This window comes from Strongyloides ratti (genome assembly GCF_001040885.1).
Source record: "Strongyloides ratti genome assembly S_ratti_ED321, chromosome : 1".
In the NCBI taxonomy this organism is placed as follows: domain Eukaryota; kingdom Metazoa; phylum Nematoda; class Chromadorea; order Rhabditida; family Strongyloididae; genus Strongyloides; species Strongyloides ratti.
Genome location: NC_037307.1, coordinates 3,329,850 through 3,355,521, shown reverse-complemented (window position 1 = coordinate 3,355,521; position 25,672 = coordinate 3,329,850). Strand labels below are relative to the sequence as shown.

Below are 25,672 nucleotides of genomic sequence, written 5' to 3'. Positions count from 1 at the left end.
AAACAATTAATTTTATAATACATTTGAAAGTTAAATTTTAAGCTAGTAAACAACTAATAACAACAAAATTATTAATAATGTAATTGGTAAAAAATAATATGTATTATTATTTCTTCCATTGTTAACTATAGTAGTACTATCATTTACATCATCTAAAATATTTTTTATTTGTTTATTTTCTAAATCAATTTCTGCTTTTGTTTTTTTTGTAGTTAATTGAAAGTTTAATGATTTCTCATTTATTTGATTTTTTATTTCCTGATAATTAAAATCATTAACTTTTTTTATTCCAATATTTGGAGTATCTCTTCTACCTCTTTTTTGACTGTTATCAATAAAAAAATTTGTCCCAATTCTAAATCCTGTTCCTTCATCTCTTTCAATTGTCTCATGAATATGTGTAACATTATTATTAGCATGTTCTGATGAAAGAATTTCAGACATATTTTTAGCCTCCTGACTTCGAGATGAAGAAAAAAGTAGAATAATAGACAAAATAAAATATATAACTATTCGCATTTTTATAAATTAAGAATAACTTTGATAATCATTATAATAATTACTTATAAGTAAAAATATAAGACAACCTTTTTGAAACTAGTTTTATGACAAGTAACTTGGATTAATCTACAATTATTTATATAATGTGAGGTATTAAACAAAAAAAAGGAAATAATTAACTTTTTTGTTAAGTATTACTAATACATATACATACTCCTAAAGGTTAAAGCACTACCATTGTTGACGGCAAACCTAAATTATTTTGATTAAAAAAAAATTTTTTTTTTTATAATGAAGTATACTTTTACATTATAAAAAAATTTACACTAAAATTATTGAAACTACCTATTTGATAATGAATGATCTTTTACAAATAAGTGTGAATGTCAAAAGTCATACATTTAATATTAAAGAATACCATAAAAATATTATGAAAAAAATTATTTTATCAAAAATATATTTTTATTTTATTTTTTTAATTTTTAAAACCAATTATTTATCATAAATGTATTTATAAATTTAATTTAATAAAACATTATATATGGTAGTAAAATTTAAAAAAAAAATTCTATTTTTTAAATTTGTTAAAATTGGATAAAAGTTTGAAAACACTTTAATGTCCCAATTGTAATTTTTTAAAATTCAATTTAATAGAAATTTTTTCAAAAAAATGTTACTTCAAATAACATTATAGTGTGTGAAATTTAATAATAACTGTATTCTATTTTTTTATTCATAAGAACAAATACAATTTGTAACACAAATTAAGCTTTGATTCCATATTTTATAAATTTGTTGAAATATTATTGAATATTAAATAATTTGTACTTGTGTAATAATTTATTTACATTACATTTTGTAAATTATTTATTTCATAAATGAATAAATAATACTATTTTATATTAAAAAAAATCAAATATCAATTTGTTGCTTTATTTTATATTCTTTGATTCTTAAAAAAATAATAAAGTTTTTTTTTTTTTTTCTAAAAACCACGTTTCGCTTGTTTAATTATTATTTTAATAACAGATCATTCATAAATTATATGATATTTTATCTTCTTTTAGTTTTTAAAGAGATAAATATTATATAAAAATTGCGTATTTTTAGATTAACATTTATTTTTAAAAAATAAATACCATTTTAAAATTATATTATTGGATTTTTTTTTACGTATTAAAAAGTATTAGTTATGAAAACATCTTATAAATTTGTAAATAACACAAAATCTCATGTATTATTCACTATTTTACAAATATTAATATTACTTTAGTTATACCACGCATTAATTAAATTGGATAAAATACCAAATGTTGTTATATAATTTATTACGTTAAATTTGACTTATTATGATTTATAAGAAAATAAAATATATGCATACATTGTACCTTTCTACAAATTAAAACATTTCTTAGAAGATATTATTTCTTTGTACTATAATTAAAAAAAAAAAAAGTTTTCTAGTAAGATTAAAATAATTTTATTTTAAAATAACAAATAAATTGATGCATATAAAGTTATTTTTCATCTGTGTATTTTTAACTTTTTTTCTTCAATATGTTATTGAAAATATAATTCAAAGTTGCTTTTTTAATTAGAATAATAATATGTATTTATTTTTAATTATATATCTAATAAAAAAAAAATTTTTTAAATTATTTTCATATTATAAGATATTGGATGAAATGTGTTTAAATAAAAGAATAATAAAAAAACATTTTGAATTGTGAGAAACATTTAATTTCAAATACATTTTTTTTTTGTCCCAAATAATTCATCTTTTTTTTTTTATCAATAAATATCAATTTCTTTAATGGAAAAAATTTATTTATTTGAAAGATTTTATTGAACGACTAAAAATAGTTCTTTAATAAATTTTTTCTAACAATAAAAAAATAACCATGAAAGCATCAATAATATTTGTTTTGAAAACATAGATTAAAACATGTTCCCATGAAGATAATTATGAATTCTTATTGTATGCAATTATAATAAGAAACAATTGACTTATAACAATCCAACTACAAAGTACGATTCTTTTTAATTCAAATGTATTTTAATATGATAATATTATGTTTTATTATCGTCAACCAAACAACAATTATTTTAAAAAAATAAAATTATAAGATTATTCTTATTTTAATTACAAATAAATGTTGTTACTTTATTTTTAAAATTGACAATTTTTATAAAATATAATAATCAAAAGTTTTATAATTGTAGTATAAAAACAAAGTAAAAAGTAATAAATTTTTTTAAATATATTTTTTGTAAAAAACATCTCTTCAATACCAAAATAAGATCACATATTTTTTTTCTTATATATATATTTTTTTTAACACATACACATGAGATAAACCATTTTCTCCAAATTTTAAAAAAAAAAAAAAACGAAAATTCAAAAAAAAGGTAAAAAAATTTTTGTCACTTTCAAAGAAAAAATCATAAGTATTCAAAATAATTTTTGTCTTTATTGTTAGATTCATCAAGATCAGCCATTAGATAATCACTTTCATCAGCATAAATATAGTAATGATATATAATAATATGTAATTTTTCCAAAACCACTAGCAATCTCATCAAAAATGGAATTTTTTTTATATTTGTTAATAACATTTTTTAGCCCCTTTGTTTTTCCCCCCTTTTATTATAAATTATTTAATAAAAGGTGTAGTATCATCAGAAGACATTAACAAATCATCTGCCGTCATTGAATTTTCTAATGATTTTTTTTCTAAAGGTTGTACTTTTGATAATTCTTCAGCTACTGGTACTGGTCCACTGTAAATGAAAAAAAAATTAGTTAGAATTTTATTTTATTTTTTTTAATGTATAAATTATTATATGTACTTTAATATAATTATTTATAAAAAAAAAAAATTACATACCTAGTTGGACTTATTTTATTTGAGCCTGCTTTTTTTGGAGGATTAATACTTTTAGGGCAGGTATTTGAAGAGTAAACTCTAATTGGTGGTTCATTAGGTGTACCATCTTCACTAGCAAAAGCTGCTAATCTTGTACCACCTAATAATTGTGCCACAGTTGGAACTAAAAGACCAATTGCCATAAGTCCAGAACCAGCAGCAAATAAAATAAAACCAATAACTTTCCATTGTTTCATAGGATCTTTCATAAGGTATGCCAATGAACCTGGTGGTAAATAATAATTTCCATCTTCATCAATATCAATAGCAATCTTATATAAACTTTCTTCAATTGGTTCATGTGGCCAGGTATAACCAACAACAATACCAATTGCACCTGACATTAATAATAAAATACCAAGAACAGTTAAAATTCTACAAAATAACATTCCTCGTCTTTGTGCTGGAGGTGGTGGTAAAAGTAACCATGTACCTGGACGTTCCTCATCAGTTGGAGTTTGATAAAAATTATGAAGATAACTTTTAATACCAAATGATTTTTGTTCATTAATTATACCATCAATAACGGGACCATCATTAGAATTAGATATAGTAGTACCTGACTTATCAGGTTTTTTATAAAAAAACCCAAAAAATTTCATATTAGGTTATTTTTTTTTCAACAAACTTTTAACGTTAGTGAAAAAATTTTACCAATTTATACAGCCTCTCATAAGGAGATTATGCTGTTCTATAAAATATTTTAAGTATTAGAAAATAAAAAAAAAAATTATTAAAATATGAAATATGGTTGTATTAAAATAACATAAAAAAAAAAACTAGGTGGGTATTTAGAAATTATATTCTATGAAAATAAAATAATATGAAAGTTCTTAGTATATTATACTTAATTAGCATTCATGTAAATGTCTCTACATATTAAGCATATTCTCTTGTTAGTTATATAAATTATTTTACCATAAATTTATGCTAATCAACTTGAAATAGGAGTATTAATTTTTAAATTATATAAAATAGATAAAATAAACGTAAAAAAGTTTGTAACTTATATAAAATATGTTTAAATATATATATTTACATTTAAAAATAATTTTATTTAAAAAGAAGACATCTATATTAAAGATATCTTTAATAGTACTGTATATTATAAAAAAAAAATAAAGGAAAATTAAGATATGAAAAATATTATAAAAAAAAAAGGAAAACAATTAAACAAAAGAAATAATTCTTATACTAAAAAAAAATATTGTTTTCGATAAATAAATTTTATCATAACATTTAATTACTAAATATGTATAATTTATAAATATTTATAAAAATAAACAAAAATATTGGAAAAAAAAAATAAAAAAAAAACTTTTTTATATTATTTTATTAAGTTTATCCATATTTATATATTAAAAAATTTTTTTTCACATATTTTTTTCTTAAGATGTATTGTGAAATGGCACAGTATATATTATGGTATGATGAAATTAGTTTATTTTACAAAAAAATAAAAAACATGAAATATTTTTTTTATATTGTATTTGGTAAATTAAAAAAGTAAATAAAACGACAAGTATAAATATTGTCATTTATATTAAAAACTATATATATTTTTTCAACATCACATACAAATGGAGACATTTTTAAATTTTATGTCCTATTATAATAAAGATAGTTATATAATTATAAAAATATTATGTTATTAAAGATTGTGTATGTTAATGATAATTATAGTGTAATTTAAAAAAAAAAATTATATATACCATTATTCAAATAAATTGATGGTTAAGCAATGATAATAAATTATTTTTAGAATAAAAGAATGATAAAGAAAAGGGATATATATTAATGAACATTTGAAAAATTGCCTAAATTTATAAAACTACCATTTTTGTAAATAGCTGAGGAAAAAAAAAAAGTTTAATGATTAAAGAAATAATATCATTAAAAATAAACTAAAAACTGATATTTTTTTTTTATAAAATTGAAAATAAAACAAAAAAAAATGTTTTCTATTGGGAATAAATTATAAATTAAGAAGAGTTATATTCTCACGATAATCTTAAACTGTTAAAATTGTTTTTTAACATCCTCCAAATTTGAGTTTAATAAATTTTTATACCAAAAAATAAGAAAAACGATAAAAAATAAAGTATTCATTTTTAATAAGTATAGATTTTTGATTCATACTACACTTATTTTATCTTTTGCCATAGAGCATGTGAAGATTTTATTTAAAATTTAAACTATGAAAATTTAAATAATAGTTTGTTTGTCAACAAAGGATATATATATCTATATATATATATATACAATATATATTTATTTTGCAATTAACTTTTTAACAGATAAATAAATATATTTATATGTATATAGATATTTTATGATGCATAAAAAAATTGCCATTTTTTTTTATATTTTTAAAGGATGTAAAAAACAATTGGTTCGTTAATTAAATAGAAAAATATATATATATATATATATATATTTTTAACAACATACTAAATGTGTGAAAAAAAAAGCAATTTATACAATAAAGAAATTATTATTAACTAAAATATTCAACACAAAAGAATACTAATTTTATTAAATATATTAATTATAAAATATTCATATTTTAGATGAAAAATATTTAACGTCACATCACATGCGCTATGAAACACCATGTTTATTGGCATCAACATAGCACTTGATAGTCGAAACTAATACACAAGAGACATTTGTGTTTAATATACTTAGAGTATAGGTTGCCAGAAAAGAAAGTGTATGGTCATGTGAAATATTAAATTAAGTTAATTTTAGATTTTACAATTTTTTTTTATAAAAATTAAACTAATCTTTTTTTTAAATAATAAAAAATTTTTATTTTTACAATTGCTTCTTTTTTTTTCCCGATAAATTTTATTACAATCTTAATTTTGTAAAAAAAATAAAAAAGATTTTTATTTAGGATTAAAAGAAAATTAAAAGCACTTAGGACAACATTGATTATAATAGAAAATATTTTTCATATCTTCTATTTTATAATTTTTTATTATAATTTTATTTCTTATCTTTAAATTTAAGATTTTTACATTATTAAAAAATTTTTTCTCTCATATAGACATATTTTTAAAATAGACAATTAAAATATATAATACTATTAATAATGAATATATACATTTCAAGGCACCCATAAAATGTGCCAAATCATCATGGCAGAAGAATGAAATGTAATATAAAATTAATAAAATATAATAAAATTCTTTACTCTTTAAATAATTATAAAATGTTTATATTATAAAAGGTCAACTTTAATCCAAAAAAACAAGCTTGATATCAAAATTTTATTTTGTCCCTTTCATTTTATACTATTAAAAATTTAATAAAATGTCAGAAATAAATAGATATCTGATAAAAAAAAACATTAATAAAAAAAAAAATAAATATTTTTACTCTTAGAAATGTCAAAAAAAAGTAATATTAAAAACATATTTCTAAGAAAAAAAAAAAAAAAGTTATAAAAATTTTAGTGACATCATACTTTCAATATCAGATGTAATTTTATTTTTTATAATGCCATTCAAGTAACATGAAAAGAGTAGTGGTACTATTAGTGAGTAACTTTTTAAAACTAAAATAAAGTATAATTTTGGCAAAAAAAAAAAAAAGGAAAAGATTATATGAAATACTTTTGATAAAATATATAGGGAATTATTTTCATGAGTTTGCTAAATTTTCTAAATTATTTATCTTTACTATGCACTATTAAATTTTTTTACCCATAGTTTGAACTTTTCTTTTACCACCACTTTAATTATACTTTATAGACTTCTTAAGAGATACTGTTGTTTGGAAAAATGTTTGGTATAAAATGGAAATTTTAGTTATAAATTTATTAATTTTTTCTTTATATTATCAGTAAGGGATGTCATTTATTAAAAATCCAAAAGATATGATAAATGAGATTGTGGAAAAGATTAATGAATTTGAATTGTATGCTGACAAAAATAATCAAAAGCTTTTTACATATGAACGTGAATACCGTATAAGTAATAAAAAAAATTTTTTTTTTTTTTAATTAAAATCAAATAAATATTTTTTTAGTGTTACAGAAAGTTTTGGAGGATAATGAAATGGATGATACAAGATGTAGAGAAAGTGAAAATTGTTTAAATAAATTACTTCTTATAATTGCACAAATATCTTTAGAAAGAATTAAGTTAGTTGAAATAAAAGAAAAAATTAATAAAATTATATATGAAACTAATGATAGAAAAAAAAGTCATTAATAGAAAGTAATGATAATATATAATCTTTTTATTAGATAGATGTGTTTAACATTGAGGATAGAATATCATATATGTTTAAGGGAATTTTTATTAATATCTAAATATCTTACTTGAAATATAAGCTTATTTTTATAAAATAAATATTTCTTTTTTTTTAAAATTATTAATATTATTATTATTTTATTTATTAAAAAGATAAAATTGTTAAAGATTGAAATAAATCTTTTGTAATATATATATATTTTTCTAGTGTAATAAAATATTTTCAAAACTTGCAAAAATTAATAACATTATGATATAAAACTATGTAGACATAAGAAAGTTTAATAAGTATATCATAAAAATTAAATAAAACTCGTAATGCCCTTGGTATTAACATTCCTTTTAAGCTAAATTTATTTGATATGAGATGACAGTTAGGATATAAATATGTATTATACTTTAATGATCTACATACAAATGATAAAATATATTTTAAAATAAGTAGAATAGAGTTTTTTTTTCAATTTATTTAGAAAAATTTTATTTTCATTTAATTTATGATAAAAGTAATTATATTCTCCATCAATTCTTAATTTTTCTTTTTTCAAAAAAATTTAAATAATCATTTATTATCAATGTGAGAATTAAATAAAAAGTATATATATTTTTAAATAAATTAATAAATTTTAAAATTAGTTACCATATATAGAAATAATTAACAATTTTTCTAAATATTAATAAGGTAAAAATATTAAATTTGTTATACTTTACATTAATATATGATTTTAATTTTTTTTTATCATTTATTGCATGTGAAAAAAAAGGTGTAAATTAAAAGTAATTAGAAATACAATGCTTATTATTAGTATGTAACAAGATAACATACACCTATTTATACAAAAAGATATTGAAGTAATACTAGAAAAAAATAAATAATTAATACTTTTAGATAAACATAAAATTTACCAATATTTTTTAAGTATCTTCTTTTACTGTATTTTTTTTATATTTACAACAACATTCAAAAAAGGTTTTTTTGATGGTAAACTTTATTTTTTTTTTTTTTTTTTGAAAATAAGGGAATACACATTTTGTATATATTTAGTTTTAATTTTAATAATTTTTATTAACTTTGGTTATGCTTCAATTATTATGGAGTCAATTTAATAAAAAAAAATGAATAAATGAGTAACATTTAATATGATACTTTTGTAGTAATAAATTTATTTAATATTATCAAATGTTTACCATTATTTTTTAATATATAGAAAATATTACATGGTTTCAATAAAATTGTAAAAAGATTTATCAAAATATGTGAAATGATTATTTTTTATATGTAAAAAAAAGAGAGTTAAAAATCCTGAAATTTTATAATGTTAATGAGTACATTATAATAATTTAAAAATAGTTAGCTATGGTACTTAAAATGTAAATCCAAAAACTAAAGATGCTTAAAGAGGGAGATCAGAATTTAATGTTAATGCAATGAGATAAAAAAAAATGGTAATATAAATGAGGAAAAACAAAGTGTTAATTTATAACTATTTTCAAAAAAAAAAATTGCCATTGCTTATTCAATGTAAAAATAGATTGTATGGGTAAAAGATTTATGGTAATTATTATAAATTAGTATTTTATTTTAAAATGATATTTCACTATTTATTATAGTACAAAAATATAGTAAAAAAAAATACATCCTGAAGTATTGAAAAAAATTGCATAATAATTATATGGAGAAATATTATATTTACTATTTGAATTAAATATTCTTTTTATTGTAGAAATCTTAAGTAATGGTTAAAAAAAAATATTTAAACATAAAAATAATCATTTATAAATAATTTTAAAATAATATTGTTTATTAAATATTAAAACTTATTTTTTAATTTTTTCAAGTTCTTCGTCTGATAATATAATATCAGTATATGTATTAGTTAACATATAAACATGAAATAATGCCGTTGCAACAAGAAAAAATAACATTAACAATCTTTCAAGAATTCTGGCAGCCTGTTGCCATTCTGCTTTTATAATTCTCCTTTCCTGTTCGTGTTTCATGATAAAAGATATATCAGAAATATGATTTAATATTTTATAAAATATTTGCCTCATTTTTCCATCAACATTCCCTTCATTTTTTTGGCAATTTATATCTTCATTTAACTTCCAAACATCATCTTGATGAGTTTTGAAGTTTGTATATGAATTACTATGCTCAAGGAGACTATCACGTTTAAGAAAAGCTTGTGTAAGATTTGATTTAATAAGATGACTATTTATCATAATGTTAACTGATTGTAATCCGGATAATAAAGTGCTATTATTCATGTCTCTAGCACTACGTTTTTTCATTTGAAGAGAAAAAAAAAATTGAAATATTCTGTTTCTGGCAACTTTTATAAATAATAAATTTCTTAATTGTTCAGACATCCTTATACCAACATTTGCACGCAATTGAAAGTGCAAAGTTACTGTTGTGGAAAATGCTGCTGAAAAGATAAGGCCAATTAAGCCAATATAATATTTTCCTATTAAGGGTAAACCATCATTAGTTGCAGGAACTTCATCTGATACCATCATCATGATAATTGCCATTGATAAAAGTGCAGTTACACCTAATGAAACTTTTTCTGTATTTTCACCAGTTGTTGAGTGAGGAGTAAAAAATCCTACAATTGTTACAGCAGTAATAAATGTAGATGGAATAATAAGTATAAATATATAATATGAAGGTGATCTTTGAAGAACAAAAAAATAAGTTATATCTGGAAATGCATGCATACAACAATCATAAAATTTTAAATAAGTTTTATGTTTCATTCCAATCATTCTCCACATAGAATGTTGAACATACAATTCGAGATATGAATTATTAGTTTTTACTTCAATAGGTTTAAGTTGAATTTTTGAATTATCCATTGACCAGGATGCCAAAGTAACATAACACATTTGATAATCAAAAGGAAAATTAGCTAAAAAAAATGTTATTAAAACTTTTTTTTATCTATTTAATAATACCTAAATTTAAATTACAAGTTATATCTGTAATAGTTGATCTAAATAAAACAACACTTCCATCATATTTTATAACAACATTCTTTTCCATATCACTTTCTTCAACATTCATATTTGCACTAAAACAAAAAAAAAAGAAACTTATTTAAAAAAAAACTTTAAATATTCCTTGCCTATTATAAACAACCAAATCTGGATTCCATATTTTTATTGCCGGAATGTGAATTTCCGTAATATTCCCATAATTAATAGGATCCCATGTTAATAACTCATCTTTCCAATACTAAAAAAGTAATAAACAATAAAAGATAAAAATATTTTTTTTTTTTTGAAATTACATACTAATTCTAACCATAAGTATAATCTTATTGTTTGATCTATTTCATTAACTTTTAAAAGTTGTTTTAACCAAAATTGTATTGTAACTTCTATTGGAAGTGAGTCATTATGTATAGGTCTTACATCAGAAATGTAATCTTGAAATAAATCTCTATGTAACATATATAAATATGGTATTTTATTATTTCTTTGAACATTTTTATTAAAAAATGCATTAACATTGAAATTTTTAGAAAAATAAAATAAAATAATGTTTGATATATATAATATAATTATATATAATTTCATTATAAGAAAAATATCCTTTAAAATAAATGTTAAATAATAGAATAAAAGATTAAATGAAATAAAAAATTTATAAGTGGTAAGTATTTTAATTTATACAAATATTAATATACAGAACAAAAAAAAAAAACTTTTTAAAAAAATTGGTGAAAGATAATAAAATAAACTACGTATTTTTAAGCCTTTCAACTAATTCAAAAGAATTGTCTTTATTTTGGCAAATAATGGCACGTATTCTATCTTTGGCAGGTTGAAAATTACTTTGTAAAGCTATTGTAGAATAATAAAATTTCAAAGCACGATCATTGTCACCCATTGATGCATAGATGTTTGCAAGTGTAAAATGAATGGCCACTAATTCTGGAGATATTTCTAATGCCCTCCCACCAGCATATAATGCACTATGATAAAATCCTGCCTGATGATAAATATTTGCCATATTTATAAGAGCAACATCCTATAACAAAGATTTTAAATAATATAATTGTTATATTAATAAAATAAATAATAATAAAAAAAAAACTTACTCTCATATTTGATGGTGCATTTTTAAGAGAATGACGAAGACATTTTACAGCATTTACAGCATCTCCTTTCACTCTCCAATATAATGTTGAGGCTGTTGTTAAAGTCCAATGAACACCAGAATCTTGATTTTCTGATGTCTTTGAAGACATTTTTGAGACACGCATTGCTAAAGTTAATCTTGCTGCAACATGTTCTATTTTTTCTCCTTCATTACCAAGACTTCTTAACGTATCTTTTAAAGCTTTTTCTGGTTTATAAAAATAAAATTGATCTCTATATAAGAATGCAGGAAGATAATCTAATGTTAATTTAGAAATATCACTCTTGTCATTTTCAATACCAGGACAGACAGGTTCTAGATTAGCAATACCAGGAACAACCATATTTAAATCAAGATAATCTTCCATATTAATACCTTTTGCTGTAACAGAAACCCATGTACTAACAGGTTGATCTATATTAATAGGATTTTTATAATACATATAACAAAAAGTATCTAATGTTTCTTTATCTTTTGGTGGTTTTAAATATATCATTCCTTTTTTAACTTGTTCATTAAAAGGTTCAGGAATTTTATTTAAAAACTTTAAATCATAATGTAATATTTCTCTTCTATCTTTAATATTTTTTAAATCATGAACCATCTCACCATCAATACTTTTCCATAATGATGTTAACTCTTCAAGAGGAACATTTAATTCTTGTTGAGGAGCATCAAATATCACAACACTATCTTTAAATTTATGCATTTGTTTTTTGACAAATCTTGTATTTTTAAAAAACAATTTTTTATCATATCCACCATAATCTAATGGCATTTCATATGTTGCAGGAGAATTAATATCAAACTTTTCTTCCTCTGCCTTAATATCTTTCTCAATTTTCTTATTAGCAGCATTTATTATTGCCAAACTAATTGGATCTGAAACCATCAATGGAACTTCATTTCTCTCATTATTCTTTTCTTTTGATGGTAAAATGTAATATAATAAGTTTGACAAACCATCTAATTTCTTAGAAGTATCTGTAGATGAGTAACATAAACCAGATGGATATTTTGATGGAGAAAAACAATAATCTACCATCGGAAGGCAATATACATTTTGATTTTTATCACAACATTGTAAATAATATTTATTTTTAGGTATTGATTTACTAAATTCTTCCAAACATTTTAATATTTCAAGGCATTCAATGGCATTTGATGTTAAAATACTATCATGAGGTTCTTTTAAATGAGCAATTTTTATTAATGATTTTTTAATTTTTTTAAAATTTGCATTTTCTCTGTATGAAGTTAAGTGAACTAAATTGTATAAATATAAATAATAAGGATTATTATCTAAATTTTTTTTAAAATCTCCTTCATTCATTTGTTTTAATAATTCTTGACTATTTAACATTGAATTTTGTGCTGTATAATTAAAAAGTGGCATAAAAAAATTAATATCATAAAAATGAAATAATGTATAACTATGATCATATGTTTCATATTCATATTCAACAGTATATTTAAGGCAATTATATGCATCACCAATCCTTCCAATTGCTCTAAAATACATTGCAGCAAGATTTGCTAATAACCAAAATGGTTTAAAATTATTATCCATTAATGTTTTTATTCTTTGAGCAATCTCAACTAATGGAACTTCATTAGGATTTAATCCAGTAACTTTATATAATTCATCTCTCATATATTTATCAGGACTTTGAATAATTCTTGGATCAGGTTTTTTACAATATGGTTCTAACCATGGTAATGGATGATTTGAACCATTATCTAAATTTAAATATTTAGTTACTGCTTCTTTAGCTATATTTGATATTTCATTTGGTGTTCCTAATATTCTTCCTTTTGTATGAAGAATAGAAAAAATTGAATTGTCAAATTCTTTTCCTTGAACAGAATTTAAACGACTTTTCATTTCAAAATCTTCATTCTCATCATAAAATTGATATTTTCCAATAAAACCATTCTGAATAAATCCAATTTCTTCAAAAAAATCTTTTGTATCAAGATTTGAAAATTTTTTTAAGGCTCTATAAAATTTATCAGTCATTTTTATATCATCAACAGATAATCCCTGTTCAACATAACCATCACCCTTATTTTGTTTTGTAGAATCTGTTTTCTTTTTATTTTTTCTTAATTCAAATTCAGTAGTAAATTTATTAATATATTTCATAAAAACTGTTGCATTATAATTTTGCCAATCACTAACTTTACATTTGATTGCCATTTTATTATTTTCAATGGTTGGTTTACAAATTGAATAATCAATAGTACCATAAGAAAAAAAATCTGCCACTAACATACTTTGTTTTCTTTCTTCTTCATCTAACATATTATCAGATACTCTTTTTTGTAACTCTTGAACAAATGCTAATCTTTCTTTATATCTATCATATTTCTCAAATATAGACATTAAATTTCGATGACTACTTTCTAAGGCAGCTTTTAATTTTAAATAACAACGTGCATATGCTAATTTTTTTCTTGCTAATTGGCAATTAGGATTTTTATTAACTTCTTCTCTAAATACATTATTTGCTTCCTCAATTTTTCCTGCTGCTAATAAAGCAAAACCTACATCACTACTTTCTGTACTTTCGAGATCTCTTGATGAAATACAATCACCATCAGTACTTCTTATTTGTTCCTCCAAATCAGGAATATCTTTATCTAATTTTTTTTGAATCTCTGCCTATAAAAAAATTAATTTTGAAAAAAAAAAAAATAATGATTAAATATATATATCTCTTACAATTTCTCTTTTAACATTCTCCTTATTTGTTATTAACATGTCTACATTTCTAATTTGTTCCATCATTTTATTTAATGATTGTGGAGTTTTCATTTGATATGGAGAATTAGATACAGGTTGTATAACAGTACCATCTTGATTTAATTGCCAGTGTGTAACAGCTGAGACAGAAAGAAATAAAATAAATAAAGATAATATAATTCCAGCTGTTATACATATTAATTTCATAATATTTAATAAATATATTTATATATATCTATAAAAAAAAATGGATAAATAATTTCTTAATAATTTAAAAATATAAATCTATTCTTTTTCTAATGACAACGTGGCAGAAAAAGGTTAAAATTATTGTAAAATCATTTCAAGGACAATTTGATAGTTATCTTATTTTAGGATTTTAAGTGTATTTGTATTATGTAAAAAAAAAATTATCAATAATATTTTTTATTTCTCTAGACATATAAATCTATTTAAGTGATTGATAAGTTAATTAGATGTCTTAAATATTAAATTTATTTTAAAAATAATGTCATTTTTGTAGATGATTAAGATGGATATATTTAAAAAGATAGGTAAATAAAGAAATTTATTTATAGTATCATATCAATTTTATTGTTATAATTAATTATTTTTTAAAATGTTAATAAAAGTTATATTATTATAAAAAAAAAGTATGAATTAGATGTATATTTATGAAAAATCTCCAAAAGTTACAATCCAAAAAATAAAAATGACACTATACCAAATATCTTCAGACATATTAACAAGACATAAAAATGTAGTAAAAGGAAGTTTTAAAGAATGCTGACTTTTGTAAATTTATATAGTAAGATCTATGTATTATTATTTGAAGATTGTTATATTATTAAGATGTACAATAATTAAAATGATTATGTTATACAAAAAAAAAAGTTTTTAACAATATTACAAAGATAGATGGAAAATTTATTTTTCTAGGACATCTATTAAATAATCTAAAAAAAATGATAAAAAAATTCTTAATTTATTCTATTTCCAATTGAATATATTTTTTTTTAATACTATTTGTTAAAAATAAATATGTAAAGAAGAATATTTTAATGTTTTTTGATTATTGTAATTATCATGTGTAATGTACTATGAAGATGAAAGGAAATAATTGTTTGAAATGGAAATACAATATTTGATATAGATTGTATAATTGTAATATTAGATAATTTTACTTACTAAAAAAATATATAAAAAAGATAAAGAAAATGAATAATTATTTGTAAAATCATTTGTAGTAGTATTGACCTTGGATTGTAGTGAAGTTTTATGAGGTTAAAATTATTGTATTCTATAAATAAAGAAAAATAACTTTTATTTATAAAGTAAATTTAAAAAAAATCTTTCTACGATAAAATTTGCATTAATGATGCCATTATCATATTAAATTAAAACTTGGTGATATATTGTAATGATAGATAAATTATATAAAAACCAATTTGTTTAAATGTGTTGAGAAATAAAAAATAATATTATATTTCTATTATGTGTTGATAAACATAGTTAACAATAAATATTGTCACTTTAATATAAACTGCCATTGAATTAAAAAAAAAACGACTTAATTTAATTTTAAAAAATATCAATTATACTAATAGACATTAAAAAAACTCCCATATATTAACTTGCCTTATTTTCTCATAAATATTTTATTAGTTTCATAAAATAATATATCACTTCTTAGTAGATTTCTAAAATATTAAAAAGTATTGACAACAAAATAATTTCCACTCATTTAAACATTAATGATCAAAGCAAATACCAATAATAACACTTCAACAGCTAACAAACACTTAATTATATACGTAATGTGGAAAAATAAAAAGTTGTGATTCATATCAACTATTTACAATTCTAATAAAATTTGAATTTTTAGTATTTAATATTAAAATTTTTATTATCATAAAAATATTGATGCCGTAAATTTTAAATAAATTGCCATCATAGTTGTAAAATATTAAGTTTATACTTTTTGAATCCATATTTTTCCATGAAATCATAAAATTATAATTGATACTTTGTAGCGATAAAATAAAGAAACAATAAAAAGTGCAACTGATAAACTTCTATGTAGTATAAAAAAATGATATATAAAAGTTTTTTTTTCAAATTGCATCTAATCAAAAGAAATTTCTTGGTACTTTTGTAATCAAAGGAAGATTCAAATTAGAATAAAAAGATGGGCTCAACCGGTGATCGAAACCGGGGCCTCTCGCACCCAAAGCGAGAATCATACCACTAGACCATTGAGCCGTGATGTCATCGATTTTTCATAAAAACTTTCGGCCTTCAAAAGTAATTATCTCCCTTTTAAAGAGAATTAGTTATAAAATGACGTTTAAATAAAGTGTATATAATTGATAAAGATTTATTTTTTTTATAAACTTTGCCATTTTAAAACTTTAAACATTTTTCTTCTTTCATTTTCTCTTTAACTTCTTCAAAAACTTTAATAAACAATGGAAATAGTATTGTTATTGAATAATAACAATAGAAGATTTTGAGTATTAGTATTTCTGCTTCATTTCACAATAATAAATACAAAATTATCTTTTTCAAAAGTTTTTTTATACTATTTTCGAAAAGTTTATTTACTTTAACTATTCTTTAATTTAATGCTTAAAAGATTGTTCCATGTAAAAGTTGATACCATAATCTTAACATTTTATTGCCAATTTAAAAAATTTAGCTTCAAAAAATGAATAATTTAAATTATATTTAAAATTATTTTATGATTGAAATTATTTTTGAGCAAATAAAAGAAATTTCAAGTTTTTAATGTTTTATGTGTGTGATTATTTATGTTTTGACGGTTTTTAATAAAAATTTAATTATTTAAAAGTAATTAGAGCAAAAGTAAGCCCTCCAGGGGGCTCGAACCCCTGACCGTTAGATTAAAAGTCTAACGCTCTACCAACTGAGCTAGGAAGGCCCGAAAACGGGCTGGCTCAATGGTCTAATGGCATGATTCTCGCTTCGGGTGCGAGAGGTTCCGGTTTCGATTACCGGTTGAGCCCTCTTTTTCTCCCTCATGAAAAATAAATATTACAATAGAAATAAATAAATTATTCCTTGTACAAAACTTTTTAAATTTTTAAACAATAATACAGATAAAAGATGCTTAGTTTAAAAAGTTATCCTTATTTTCAATTATAAAAAAAATATTATGTATAATACTATCATGTGGAAAAAAGTAACACATTATATGAATGTTGAAACGAAACATTTTTCAAATAAAATATGTTAATTTTCACAAGTAAAACAATTTTTTTTGCATTAAATATTTTCAATTTTGCAAAATATTTAATTCACAATAATTAAGTATGCTCCTTCTTTGAAACTAAAATTAACAAATTAAATAGTTACAAGGACAATGACTATTTTTAGAGTGTTGGAAATTTTACTAAATGACAATTTATACCTTAGTGAAAATTTGTATAGTTTTATTATTTGACAGTGTTTAATTTTCATTAATTCATTTTAATTTAATGATTTTAATTGCAAGGAAAAACCCGTTTTAATAAAATTTTGATATATATTTAACTTTACTGGAGATAAATTTGAAAGTAATATTGTCAAAAGAAATATACACATATATAAAATAAAAAGTAAAATACATTTCAATAAGAATAATCAATCATTTAATTAGTGTTTTATATATAAACCTATTTTAAATAACTTTACAAAAGTATTCAATTTCAATTGTAACTAACTTATAAAAAGTTATTGGTATCTATAATATAGATTGCAAATATTTTTTCATAAACTAACTATCTATCATGTATTTGTTTTGTAGTTTAAATTTAATAAAAAAAATTTCCTAATTTTCGCATATGTTCGAAATATATTTATTATTATGTTAAATAATAAGTTATCCATGCAAATTTTTCCTCGAAAACGGGTGTTTTTGTGGCATTCACTGCCTCCGGCTTAGTGGTCTAGTGGTATGATTTTCGCTTAGGGTGCGAGAGGTCCCGGTTTCGATCACCGGCTAAGCCCTTCTTTTGCCTCTTTTTAATAAAAATATTAAAAAACAATAAAATAATAACTAATGTTTTTAAATTATGAAAAAGATGCCAATATCATAGTTCAATGATAACTCAAGAAAAACTATCTTATTTATTCTTTACATTTAAATAAGAAATATACAAAAAGAATTTTTTTTGAGTTATAAAAATTATATTCCTGAAGAAAATTAATGAGTTTTTCTTCATCAGGGATAATTTCCAGAAGCTTAATAATATTCATAACTCTAAAAAAAAAAGATATAACTATAATAGAAAATGAAATAGATTTTTGTTAAAAATCTTACTGATAGTAATTAAAAATACATTTTATGTACTATTAACCTTAAGTACTGTGATATATCTTTCTTTTAAGTCCAAGGAAAAGAAATTCTCTTACTTTATATCAATGAAGTTTTTTAATAAAAATTCAAATATCAATAATTACCTTTTTTTCCTTATTTTTTAGAAAAAAAAATCAAATTTTATTGTTTATATAATTATTTATTTAAATTCAAATATCAATTACTTTTTTTTTATTAATTTTTATTCATTTTTCATTAAAAAATCAAATATCAATTACTTTTTTTTTTACTTTTAATTATTAATATTTTAATAATTGACATTAAAAAAATAAGATTTCTAAATAGTTGACCTTTAGTGAGAGACAGAATTCTTTTTAGAATAAATAAGGGAAGTAGTTGGAGTAATGATCTACTGGGAAACAATTGTTTCCTTTTAATTACTGTTTTATTGTTTTTTATTAATATTAGATATTAAAAAAACTAACTATCTTTTAATTTATTTTTTTATTTTCTATCAATTTTTTAAAATATATTTATTAACATTAATAACTGACACAATCAGTAGTTAGATTTTTTTATTCTGAATATTTTGCATATTTTAATGATATAGAATTTATTTTGCTTTTTTATGTAACTAACATCACAAAAAATTTTAAAGAAAAATGTCGGATATGGAAGATATTAAGATAATTGATATTGTAAAAAAAAGAAAACATTCAAGAAAAAAGAAAAAAATTGAAAAAAGTTCATATGATGTAATAGACGAGGAAGCTATGAATGATATTGATGATAAATTAAAAGCACAAGATTTTTTGGCACTAAATCCTGGAAGAAAAGCAACATATCTTTTGAAAAATATTTTTAATTATACTATATTTAGAAAACCTCATCAAAGAAATGTTGTTGTTGATGCAATAAAAAGTATGTTTAATTTTTTTATATTTATAAATATTTTATTTAGGAAATAGTGATATATTTGTATCTTTCCCTACTGGAGCTGGTAAAAGTTTATGTTATCAACTTCCAGCTTTATCTAAACCAGGAGTAACAATAGTATTTTCTCCATTGATTGCTTTGATTCAAGATCAAATTTCATCTTTATTAAAAAAAAATATTCGTTGCTGTGCCTGGGATTCAACATTATCAACTAGTGATCGTTCAACTATATCCAAAGATTTGTTTTCCAATTCTCCTAAATATCATGTTGTTTACACTACTCCTGAATCATCAAAAAATGAATTTTTTAGGAGTATGATGAAGAGTTTATATTCAAAAAATCTTTTAAATTATTTTGTTGTTGATGAAGCACATTGTGTAAGTCAATGGGGACATGATTTTAGACCTGCATATCTAATGATATCAGAATTACGTGATATATGTCCTAACGTTCCATGGATGGCTTTAACAGCTACTGCTAATAATTTGGTTGAAGAAGATATTCTTAAACAATTAAAATATCCCAAAAAATTTAAAACATATAGAACTTCACCTTATCGATCAAATCTTTTTTATGATGTTGTAATTGCAGAATATTTACTTAAAAAAGAAGAAGATATAAAAAATAAAGAAAATAAAGATTGTAAAACAGTGGTAAATACAATGAGTGCTATGGATTATAAAAATCAAAGAGAAAGAAATTGTACAGAAGTCATTCAAAGAGATGCTGTAAAATATATAAAAAATTTAATTAATACTTACAAAAAAAGAAATGGAAAGGAATTTAAAGGATTTAGTGGTATTGTTTATTGTAGATCAAGAGTGAAATGCGAAGAGATGTCAAATTTTTTTATTCAAAATGGTATTTCATCTTGTCACTATCATGCTGGACTAGGAAAGGATGAGAAAAAAAATATTCTCGATAAGTGGATGGTAAATGAATTGACTGTTATTTGTGCTACAATTGCTTTTGGTATGGGTATAGACAAGTCAGATGTTAGATTTGTAATTCATACTAGTACTCCAGATGACTTGGCTTCATACTATCAAGAAAGTGGTAGAGCAGGAAGAGATGGAGAAAGGAGTTATTGTAGAATATATCATTCTTCATACATTAAAAGTAAATCAGAGTTTTTTAAAAGTAATAAGTTAGAAAAAATATCAGGTAATGAAAAAGATAACGAAGAAGAAAAAAATAGAAAATGTAAACAATTAAATTATACTTTTGAAAAGATGATAGAATATTGTGAAAAAGAAAAGTGTAGACATAGTATGTTATGTGAGTACTTTGGAGAAACTGAATGTATTCGTTGTGAAAAAAACTGTGATTTTTGTAGAGATAAAGATAGATTTCACAAACAGATGGAGTCATTTCGTAACGAAATAGAAACAAATATTGCATCGAGTGGAACAAGTTTCACAAGGAAAAGAATTACAAATGAAGAAATTAATCCCCATGACAACGATATTTTAAATAAACCAAAAAAATCGTTTTTTGAGAAAGCTAGTGGAATGGTGAAAGATAATTCTTAAGTATATATAAATGAACAAATGATTAGGTAATTATTTTTTTTTATCTCTCATATTTTTTGAATAGTCTAAAAAAATTGATTGTAATTTTTTTTTTGTTTTTTAAATAATAAATTATTAATTAAAAATGATGTAAAATAGTTTTAAAAAAAGTTTTTTTTTCAATATCCGGTTACTAGTGAAAGTTAACATAAAAAATATGAATAATATATTTATTTTATCAATTATACGATTAAAATGCTGCTAACAATTTATTTTTATAAAATATATTAAATAAATATTTAATACATAAGAAAAAGTTAAATTTTTTTAAAATAATGTAACATTGGATAAATTAAGTTTTAATTAGATTATGATTTAACAAACAAAATTTTAATAAAGATGAAATTTAATCGTCAATGAATAAAATCTATGAAACCTTCTTTGCTAAGAGGATGAATCACTGTAGGAAGATGATGGTGAAACAATGGTACTTCGACGGAATTTGCAATAAAATTAAATAATACATTGGTGAAAGTGTTGAAAGAAGGATAGACTCAGAAGCTTCTATCATTTCTGATATGTGGAGTGAATAAAAGCAATAAGAGTACCAATTGTTGATTTAAATTATTGGTGATTATTATTTATGAATGACATTAATTTCCAAAAGAATTTTTTTCGTATTTAGAAATAGCTTCAAGAAAACAAAGAATTTTATTTTTAAAATAAATATGATATCATTTTATTAAAAATGTGTTTTTGTTTTTAATTTCCGTTTTAATAATTTTTTAAAAAGAAAATTTTATTATTGAAAATCAGTTTCTGACATGAATTCTAAAAAATAAAGCACTTGCACGAAAACATCAAAAACTTCCTTAAAAACAAAACTGTTAACAGGTGTTTTTTGACATGATATAGAGACAACTTAGAAGTACATTTATGGTAGAGATTCAAAAATTAATCCAAATTTCGAGTGTAGTTATGATAATGTGATTAAAGTAAAAAATTTAACCATTTTTTATACTTACAATAATAAAAAAAAAAAATTTAATTTTAGAAATTATTTATTGAAAATTGTATTACAATAATTTTTTTATCACACACATTGCGTTTCATATTATTAGCCAATTTTTGATAAAGTAGATAGATTAAAATTATATTGAAGGTACATTATATTATTACAATGAAATTATAACTTTTTAAACAGGGTACAAAGAAATGTTTATAATACACTTTTTGAAATAATGTATCTGTACAATGTTGTGATAAGACATTTTAAAATATAAGATAAAAAATATTTTGTATCTTTGAGAGATGTATAAATGTTAGTTAATAATAAACCATATTAAAAAAGTAATTCTATATATTATATTTTTGAGTAAGTTTACTATGATTTATTGATAAAATCCATGTGATATTTTATTAAATTAATTGTTTAGTTAAGAAACATTGTTTATTAAAGTTTTTGAAGAAGTTAAAGAGAAAATGAAAAGAAGAAAAATGTTTAAAGTTTTAAAATGGCAAAGTTTATAAAAAAAATAAATCTCTATCAATTATATACACTTTATTTAAACGTCATTTTATAACTAATTCTCTTTAAAAAGGAGATAATTACTTTTGAAGGCCGAAAGTTTTTATGAAAAATTGATGACATCACGGCTCAATGGTCTAGTGGTATGATTCTCGCTTTGGGTGCGAGAGGCCCCGGTTTCGATCACCGGTTGAGCCCATCTTTTTATTCTAATTTGAATCTTCCTTTGATTACAAAAGTACCAAGAAATTTCTTTTGATTAGATGCAATTTGATGTACAGATAGCAGAAATTGATTATATTAATTATTAAATTTACTAAAATTTATTAGTTACATTTTAGCTTGTGTAGAAAATCAGAATATTAAATTTTTTGATATTTTATGAAATATAAATAATTTAGAAAAAACCCCATATTCAACTGTACTTTATTTGCTTAATATTTTTTTAATTTTTTTTTCAACATTCATTTTGGTTTAAAAAAAAATTTACTAAATATCAGATCAATTAAATAAATATATTTTTTTCATAAATTAAAAAAGCAACATTTTTCTTCTCCTATTTTTAATTTCAAACAAATGACACTAATTAGAATATACTTGTTATTGATACTTTTACCTATAAATATTTCAAATACAAAAATAAAATAACTTCCTAGGAGTACAAACATTCATGTTTGATGATCAAATGATAAAAAAAAAATTCTGTTTATGGTGAAATGTATATTTTAAAATTTTTGAAAAATCAAATATTTGCCTATAAATTTTTAATTTATTTCTTACAAATTTTTAAACTCGTCGTACTGGTAATTAATACAAATTTTTAGTTTAATAAGATTTTATTAAATCTGAATAATTAATAATGTTTCAAAAAAAAATTTTATTTTATGTTTGAATAATACGTGTTATTTTTAATCTATAATAATCATCCTAAAATTTTTTTGAATACCTTTAAATAGTCATTTTTCTTATTATTTTTCTTTATCCGATTATTTTAACCAATTGTCTATTCAAGTATTGTCATTTAAAAAGTCTTAATATCTGAGCCATTTTTGGTTACCACGTTGTAACTAATTTATTTTATTTTGGCGTTTGCTATTATATTTATTCATTAGATTATGCTTAAATTTTTATAAAAGTTTATAGAATATGAATGATAATGTTAGGTTTCCAATTTATATATTCCCTGGTAGTACTTTCTTCAGATTGATACTATAATTTTTAACACATTGCTATTGGCATCTGTATTGTAGTACTATAATAATCATTACCCGATATACTACACGATAAAAAAGTTACTTAATTTTATTATGATATAAATTTTTGTAAATTTAACTTTTTTTTTAGATATGTCTACTGATTACCTTCCTGAAACTAAAGAAAATTTTGTATTAACGTGTGGAAGTGGAGAACAGATAGGTCATGGTCCTCGTATAACAACAAAGAAACCTCGTATGATTGAAGAATTATTTCTGGGAACTGTGATTGACATTGCTGCAGGTGGTGTTCATTCTGTTGTGTTAACAAATAACGGTGAATTATATAGTTGTGGTATTAATGAAAATGGTACAATTCCTATTGATGATCCATTAAATAATAACTGTGATTCCATTAATACATTTACAAAACTTTTTTTTGATGAAGAAATAAAAGCTCATGGAAAAGTAAGTTTTTTTAATAAAGTTAATGTAATAAAAAAAAATATAGATTGTAAGTATTGTTGCTGGAGCATCATTTACTGCTTCATTAACAGATCAGGGAAGTGTTCTAACATGGGGTGACTTTCGTGATGGTGGAGGTGAAATGGAAAATCATAAGATATTTGATAAATTACGTAATAGAGTTAATGTACTTGTTGATTCTAGTAAAGGATATAATATTATAAAAATTGCTGCCGGTGAGAATCATTTAATATGTTTGTCAAATAAGGGTAAATTATTTACTTTTGGTGATTTATCTAAAGGACAACTAGGTAGAGTTAATGGAAGATATCCCAGTAGAGGTGGAGCTTTTTATAGAGATTCATCTGGAGAAAATATAAAAGTTCCTAATATTATTATTAAAGGAAAAGATATTCGTTTTGAAAATATTTTTGCTGGTGGATATTGGTCAATGGCTGTTGATAAAAATGGAGATGTATATGTTTGTGGTTTAAATAATTTTGATCAACTTGGATTTCCAGCATCTACTGGTGAGAATTGTGATAATAGATTTATGTCTTTTAAAAAGTCACCAATTTTTACAAAAAAAGGACTTAAAATAACACATGCATGTGGAACACAACATATTGTTGTAAGATATGATAATGGTGATGTTTATTCTATAGGAAAAAATATTGACAATGCTCTTGGAGTAGGTTCATGGAAAGGAAAAAATGATGAAGTTAATTGGAAATCAAGTAAATTAAATAAAATAAAATTTAGTCAAAAGATTGCTGGTATAACTGCAGCTTATGGATGTTCCATTGCTTGGGATGTTAATGGAAATGCATGGGCATGGGGATCAGATACATCCGGTCAACTGGGACTTGGTATAAAAGATGATGATGATAAAATGGTTCCAAAACCTAAAAAAATTGTATCAAAACATTTAATTGGAAAGAAAATATTAAAAGTATCTATTGCTGATAATCATTCTATCTTCTTAGCAACTGATGCTTAAAGAAGTTTTTTATTTATTTGAATATTTTTCATAATTTTAATTATCTATAATTTTTTAAATTCTTTGTGTATATGTATATATGTATTTATATTTACTAATTAACAATTTTATATTCAATAAATTGTATCAAACTA

General features: G+C 21.4%; 7 protein-coding genes across 7 annotated transcripts; 3 read left to right on the top strand and 4 right to left on the bottom strand.

The window, feature by feature from the left end:
- Window positions 1-42: 42 nt before the first annotated feature.
- On the bottom strand, window positions 43-444 carry SRAE_1000108600 (Hypothetical protein; the record flags this gene model as incomplete). The annotated part of the gene is made up of 1 exon (XM_024647998.1): window positions 43-444. The coding sequence occupies one exon, from the start codon at window positions 442-444 to the stop codon at window positions 43-45; it is 402 nt and encodes a 133-aa protein (XP_024502020.1).
- A 2,711-nt stretch (window positions 445-3,155) lies between these two features.
- On the bottom strand, window positions 3,156-4,030 carry SRAE_1000108500 (Hypothetical protein; the record flags this gene model as incomplete). Its single annotated transcript, XM_024647997.1, has 2 exons — window positions 3,156-3,282; window positions 3,390-4,030. The coding sequence occupies 2 exons, from the start codon at window positions 4,028-4,030 to the stop codon at window positions 3,156-3,158; spliced, it is 768 nt and encodes a 255-aa protein (XP_024502019.1).
- A 3,254-nt stretch (window positions 4,031-7,284) lies between these two features.
- SRAE_1000108400 (Hypothetical protein) lies at window positions 7,285-7,648 on the top strand (the record flags this gene model as incomplete). The annotated part of the gene is made up of 2 exons (XM_024647995.1): window positions 7,285-7,408; window positions 7,464-7,648. 2 exons carry the CDS (start codon window positions 7,285-7,287, stop codon window positions 7,646-7,648), a joined length of 309 nt encoding a protein of 102 aa, XP_024502018.1.
- Window positions 7,649-9,508: 1,860 nt separating this feature from the next.
- On the bottom strand, window positions 9,509-11,149 carry SRAE_1000108300 (Neurotransmitter-gated ion-channel transmembrane domain and Neurotransmitter-gated ion-channel family and Neurotransmitter-gated ion-channel ligand-binding domain and Nicotinic acetylcholine-gated receptor, transmembrane domain-containing protein; the record flags this gene model as incomplete). Its single annotated transcript, XM_024647994.1, has 4 exons — window positions 9,509-10,605; window positions 10,652-10,767; window positions 10,822-10,931; window positions 10,991-11,149. The coding sequence occupies 4 exons, from the start codon at window positions 11,147-11,149 to the stop codon at window positions 9,509-9,511; spliced, it is 1,482 nt and encodes a 493-aa protein (XP_024502017.1).
- A 289-nt stretch (window positions 11,150-11,438) lies between these two features.
- On the bottom strand, window positions 11,439-14,793 carry SRAE_1000108200 (Tetratricopeptide repeat protein 17; the record flags this gene model as incomplete). Its single annotated transcript, XM_024647993.1, has 3 exons — window positions 11,439-11,729; window positions 11,800-14,505; window positions 14,566-14,793. 3 exons carry the CDS (start codon window positions 14,791-14,793, stop codon window positions 11,439-11,441), a joined length of 3,225 nt encoding a protein of 1,074 aa, XP_024502016.1.
- Window positions 14,794-19,566: 4,773 nt separating this feature from the next.
- Window positions 19,567-22,838, top strand: SRAE_1000108100 (ATP-dependent DNA helicase Q5; the record flags this gene model as incomplete). The annotated part of the gene is made up of 5 exons (XM_024647992.1): window positions 19,567-19,825; window positions 19,866-20,960; window positions 21,006-21,355; window positions 22,679-22,727; window positions 22,789-22,838. The coding sequence occupies 5 exons, from the start codon at window positions 19,567-19,569 to the stop codon at window positions 22,836-22,838; spliced, it is 1,803 nt and encodes a 600-aa protein (XP_024502015.1).
- Window positions 22,839-24,226: 1,388 nt separating this feature from the next.
- On the top strand, window positions 24,227-25,538 carry SRAE_1000108000 (Regulator of chromosome condensation; the record flags this gene model as incomplete). The annotated part of the gene is made up of 3 exons (XM_024647991.1): window positions 24,227-24,541; window positions 24,585-24,807; window positions 24,850-25,538. 3 exons carry the CDS (start codon window positions 24,227-24,229, stop codon window positions 25,536-25,538), a joined length of 1,227 nt encoding a protein of 408 aa, XP_024502014.1.
- Window positions 25,539-25,672: the final 134 nt, after the last annotated feature.